A 6,043-nucleotide genomic window follows, 5' to 3' on the forward strand; every position below is an offset into this window, starting at 1 on the left:
TCGAGCAGAGAGCGGGGAACGTTAACACCATTACTAGTGATTAGGGCAGGACGTTACGACATGGCAGATTAACCATAGTATTAAACACTGTTTTATCCTCTGTGTCTGACTCAGCTGTGCACCTCTACCCCCCCCGTGAGTTTCTAAGGGTGTAGTGTGATCTAATTAGCTGTGGGTTTCTAAGGGTGTAGTGTGATCTAATTAGCTGTGGGTTTCTAAGGGTGTAGTGTGATCTAATTAGCTGTGGGTTTCTAAGGGTGTAGTGTGATCTAATTAGCTGTGGGTTTCTAAGGGTGTAGTGTGATCTAATTAGCTGTGGGTTTCTAAGGGTGTAGTGTGATCTAATTAGCTGTGGGTTTCTAAGGGTTTCTAAGGGTGCAGTGTGATCTAATTAGCTGTGGGTTTCTAAGTGTGTAGTGTGATCTAATTAGCTGTGGGTTTCTAAGGGTGTAGTGTGATCTAATTAGCTGTGGGTTTCTAAGGGTGTAGTGTGATCTAATTAGCTGTGGGTTTCTAAGGGTGTAGTTTAATCTAATTAGCTGTGGGTTTCTAAGGGTGTAGTGTGATCTATTTAGCTGTTAAGTCACTCAAACCAAAGTAAATGTCACCATCAAATGACATTCATTTACTAGCTTTGTTTGAAAAATATATTTCAATTTAAATGCTAGCTTGGTGTTTGGCACACTTGACCACTCTCTTACCCAGCAGGTGAGTCCAGATGTTGCCAGTCTCAGTGTGGATCCTGAAGATGCTCTTGAAGCAGGCCCTGAAGGAGGGCATGGGCGGCCGGTGCCCGTGGCGGAGATACTCGTTATCCTTCAGCCACTCAGGCAGCACGTCATGAGGAATGACTCGCCACCGGCCTTCCCACACCTGGGGAGAAGACACAGGGAGAGGCGCGGAAAAGCACTTCATTAGGTTTTCCTCCGACGCGGGATTGAACTTGAGTTACGAATAAAATGACACAACTGAGGGGAATGAAAAGAGTGTTCTCTTTCGTGTGTTTCTCTCTTATCTCCATTTGATGTTCAGGGTGAAGGGACACCCGGATAATATCTGTGTTAGGGAGGCCTGTGGAACAGTAGTCTAACACAGATATTACATAGGGAGGCCTGTGGAACAGTAGTCTAACACAGATATTACATAGACTACTGTTCCACAGGCCTCCCCATAGACTACAGTTCCACAGGCCTCCTATGTAATATTTGTGTTAGGGAGGCCTGTGGAACCGTAGTCTATGTAATATCTGTGTTAGACTACTATTCCACAGACCTCCCTATGTAATATCTGTGTTAGGGATGTTAGAGGAGAGAAGGAGAGAAATGTGAGGTGTGTGTACAGTGTTAGAGGAGAGAAGGAGGGGGAGGTGTGTGTACAGTGTTAGAGGTAAAATCTGTGGTGTGTGTACAGTGTTAGAGGAGAGAAGGAGGGGGAAATGTGAGGTGTGTGTACAGTGTTAGAGGAGAGAAATGTGAGGTGTGTGTACAGTGTTAGAGGAGAGAAATGTGAGGTGTGTGTACAGTGTTAGAGGAGAGAAATGTGAGGTGTGTGTACAGTGTTCCACCTAAAGTTCTGGTGACCACTCATGTGATACCGTCTCTCCAGGCAAACCTGGTCAGGGACACACAGGTCCCTAATGGCACCCTATTCCCTATGTAGACCACTACTTTAGACCAGAGCCCTATTCCCTATATAGTGCACTACTTTAGACCAGGGCCCTATTCCCTTTAGACTACAGACCAGAGCCCTATTGCACTACTTTAGACCAGGGCCCTATTCCCTATATAGTGCACTACTTTAGACCAGGGCCCTATTCCCTATATAGTGCACTACTTTAGACCAGAGCCCTATTCCTATATAGTGCACTACTATAGACCAGAGCCCTATTCCCTATATAGTGCACTACTATAGACCAGAGCCCTATTCCCTATATAGTGCACTACTATAGACCAGAGCCCTATTCCCTATATAGTGCACTACTTTAGACCAGAGCCCTATTCACTATATAGTGCACTACTATAGACCAGAGCCCTATTCCCTATATAGTGCACTACTTTAGACCAGAGCCCTATTCCCTATATAGTGCACTACTTTAGAGCAGAGCCCTATTCCCTACATAGTGCACTACTTTAGACCAGAGCCTATAGGGGTGGGCACAGGAGAGAGCGAGAAACAGTTGTTGTTGACTAATTCTGAGTCATCAAGTGATTTATTTCTGTAATTGAAAGCCTGCTGTTTGCCATTTCAGCACAAGTTAGATGTCTGTCTCCATCAACTGAGGAATTGTGAGCAGCGTAGGTCCATTTCTAGTTGGCCCCCGTTCTAGAGGTTAGGCACCACAGAGTACATATTGCAGGGCCGTGTTCAGTCGGGCCACACACAGCAAAACATTTAGCAACAGATACATTTCTTCTATTGGATAAGTGAATGTATAGAACCTCACTGTTTTCAAATGTTGTTTTTCTCTCCCTACTGAACATGACAATCATGCCAACTGGGGTGACAGAGAGAGATGAACAAACCTCTGATAATGACAGGCTGAATAAACTGGTCCAAATGTCCCCCTCATCAAAAGTGGTGCACTTTACAGAGAAAAGGTTTTACAGAGTCAATGTGAGGGGGAACCGGTACAGAGTCAATGTGAGGGGGAACCGGTACAGAGTCAATGTGAGGGGGAACCGGTACAGAGTCAATGTGGGGAACCGGTACAGAGTCAATGTGGGGGAACCGGTACAGAGTCAATGTGGGGGAACCGGTACAGAGTCAATGTGATGGGGAACCGGTACAGAGTCAATGTGGGGGAACCGGTACAGAGTCAATGTGATGGGGAACCGGTACAGAGTCAATGTGATGGGGAACCGGTACAGAGTCAATGTGATGGGGGAACCGGTACAGAGTCAATGTGGGGGAACCGGTACAGAGTCAATGTGTCAATGTGGGGAACCGGTACAGAGTCAATGTGGGGGAACCGGTACAGAGTCAATGTGGGGGAACCGGTACAGAGTCAATGTGGGGGAACCGGTACAGAGTCAATGTGAGGGGGAACCGGTACAGAGTCAATGTGGGGGAACCGGTACAGAGTCAATGTGGGGGGAACCGGTACAGAGTCAATGTGTACAGAGTCAATGTGGGGAACCGGTACAGAGTCAATGTGGGGGAACCGGTACAGAGTCAATGTGATGGGGAACCGGTACAGAGTCAATGTGATGGGGAACCGGTACAGAGTCAATGTGATGGGGAACCGGTACAGAGTCAATGTGGGGGAACCGGTACAGAGTCAATGTGATGGGGAACCGGTACAGAGTCAATGTGATGGGGAACCGGTACAGAGTCAATGTGATGGGGAACCGGTACAGAGTCAATGTGATGGGGGGTACAGAGTCAATGTGATGGGGAACCGGTACAGAGTCAATGTGATGGGGAACCGGTACAGAGTCAATGTGATGGGGAACCGGTACAGAGTCAATGGGGGAACCGGTACAGAGTCAATGTGGGGGGGAACCGGTACAGAGTCAATGTGAGGGGGAACCGGTACAGAGTCAATGTGGGGGGGAACCGGTACAGAGTCAATGTGATGGGGAACCGGTACAGAGTCAATGTGATGGGGGAACCGGTACAGAGTCAATGTGAGGGGGAACCGGTACAGAGTCAATGTGATGGGGAACCGGTACAGAGTCAATGTGATGGGGAACCGGTACAGAGTCAATGTGATGGGGAACCGGTACAGAGTCAATGTGATGGGGGAACCGGTACAGAGTCAATGTGATGGGGGAACCGGTACAGAGTCAATGTGGGGGAACCGGTACAGAGTCAATGTGATGGGGGAACCGGTACAGAGTCAATGTGATGGGGAACCGGTACAGAGTCAATGTGATGTACAGAGTCAATGTGATGGGGGAACCGGTACAGAGTCAATGTGATGGGGGTACAGAGCCAATGTGATGAGGGAACGGTACAGTCCATGTGCATGGGGGGAACGGTACAGAGTCAATGTGAGTCGGAGTCAATGTGATGGGGAACGGTGGAGCCAATGTGATGGGGAACGTGCAGAGCCAATGTGATGGGGGAACGGGTACGGAGCCAATGTGATGGGGAACCGGTACAGAGCCAATGTGATGGGGAACCGTACAGAGTCAATGTGATGGGGAACGGTACGGAGCCAATGTGATGGGGGAACCGTGCGGAGCCAATGTGATGGGGAACCGATGCAGAGCCAATGTGATGGGGAACCAGAGTCAATGTGGTGCCAATGTGATGGGGGAACCGTGCAGAGTCAATGTGATGGGGGGAACAATGGTGGGAACGGAGTCCATGTGCAGGGGGGAGGCCAATGTACAGAGTCCATGTGCAGGGGGGAACCGGTACAGAGTCCATGTGCATGGGGGAACGGGTACAGAGTCCATGTGCAGGGGGGAACGGTACGGAGTCCATGTGCAGGGGGGGGAACGGGTGCGGAGTCCATGTGTGCGGGTACAGAGTCCATGTGCAGGGGGGGAACGGGTGGAGTCCATGTGCAGGGGGGGAACGGGTGCGGAGTCCATGTGCAGGGGGAACGGTACAGAGTCCATGTGCAGGGGGGTGCACGGAGTCCATGTGAGGGGGGGGGTACAGAGTCCATGTGCAGGGGGGGAACCGGTGCAGAGTCCATGTGCAGGGGGGAACCGGTACAGAGTCAATGTGCAGGGAGGGGAACCGGTACAGAGTCAATGTGCAGAGTCCATGTGAGGGGAACCGGTACAGAGTCAATGTGCAGGGGGGAACCGGTACAGAGTCCATGTGCAGGGGAACCGGTACAGAGTCCATGTGCAGGGAGGGGAACCGGTACAGAGTCCATGTGCAGGGAGGGGAACCGGTACAGAGTCAATGTGCAGGGAGGGGAACCGGTACAGAGTCAATGTGCAGGGGAACCGGTACAGAGTCAATGTGCAGGGGGAAGTACAGAGTCAATGTGTACAGGGGGAACCGGTACAGAGTCAATGTGTGCAGAGTCCATGTGATGGGGGAACCGGTGCAGAGTCCATGTGATGGGGGAACCGGTGCAAGTCCATGTGATGGGGAACCGGTGCAGAGTCCATGTGATGGGGGAACCGGTGCAGAGTCCATGTGATGGGGGAACCGGTGCAGAGTCAATGTGAGGGGTAACTGGTTAGTCCACATACACTACATGACCAAGAGTATGTCCAAGGTGAGACTTAGGGGGACCAGTGTGTGTGTGAGAGAGAGAGACTGACCTTGTGAACAAACTCCTCCATCTTCTCCATGGCGTGGTGGGCTTGTAGTAGAGGCGTCATGCCCATGAAGCCCTCGTCTGAAGTCTTCAAGTCCTCCTCCCCTGCAGAGGTAGAGTCCATCCCTCCATCTCTCTCCTCCTCCTCTCCATCAGTCACTTTCTGCAACTCCAGCGCATTGGGTCTCTGAGAACACAAGAACACCCTGTTAGAACAGAACCCCAGTCGGAACAACAGACCCCCCAGTCGGAACAGACCCCCAGTCAGAACAACAGACCCTCCCAGATCGATGTTCCACAGAGGAGGTTACCCAGAACACACACACCAGGACTCAGGTCAGGGCCCATTGCCCTACAAACTGAATATCAGTTTCTCTCACACACACACGGCTAATTAATAAACCATTGATTGGTGTGACCTGGCTTATGGCAATTTCTATCTGCTTTGAGTTGTCCAACACCAGACTGGCTTAAAACCATACAAAGCATCTCTCCCATCCCAACGATGTCCCAATAGCACCTTATGGGCCCTGCAGTAAACAGGGAATAGGGTACTATTTGGGAAGGAGCCCAGTGTGGCTCACTCCTAATTAACAACCGTGTGTGTGTGTGTGTGTAAGAGACACTCCCTACTACACAGGCAGAAAGCAATTACAATAATCAGTGAGGTGGGGGTTAATATGCCAGAGACAGGATGGAAAAGTCATTCATCATCACACACATCAGCCCCTTCAATTTACTCACACACGCATAGGTGGCCTGTACAATGACAGTCTTCCCTGCCGCCATCAGGCTTGACCTGTTATCTAGCCAGGC

The 6,043-nt window shown here is 50.4% G+C and overlaps 1 protein-coding gene across 1 annotated transcript in view; it reads right to left on the reverse strand.

The window, feature by feature from the left end:
* LOC112241242 (adiponectin receptor protein 1-like) overlaps positions 1–5,270 on the reverse strand; it is a gene marked incomplete at its 5' end in the record, with an annotated part of 13,529 nt that extends 8,259 nt beyond the window's left edge. The window contains 2 exon segments of the mRNA XM_042313039.1: positions 702–873; positions 5,232–5,270. Of these exon segments, the coding sequence (XP_042168973.1) occupies positions 702–873; positions 5,232–5,270 (211 nt within the window).
* Positions 5,271–6,043: the final 773 nt, after the last annotated feature.

The sequence above is a fragment of the Oncorhynchus tshawytscha genome, unplaced genomic scaffold (genome assembly GCF_018296145.1).
Source record: "Oncorhynchus tshawytscha isolate Ot180627B unplaced genomic scaffold, Otsh_v2.0 Un_contig_3416_pilon_pilon, whole genome shotgun sequence".
Lineage (NCBI taxonomy): Eukaryota > Metazoa > Chordata > Actinopteri > Salmoniformes > Salmonidae > Oncorhynchus > Oncorhynchus tshawytscha.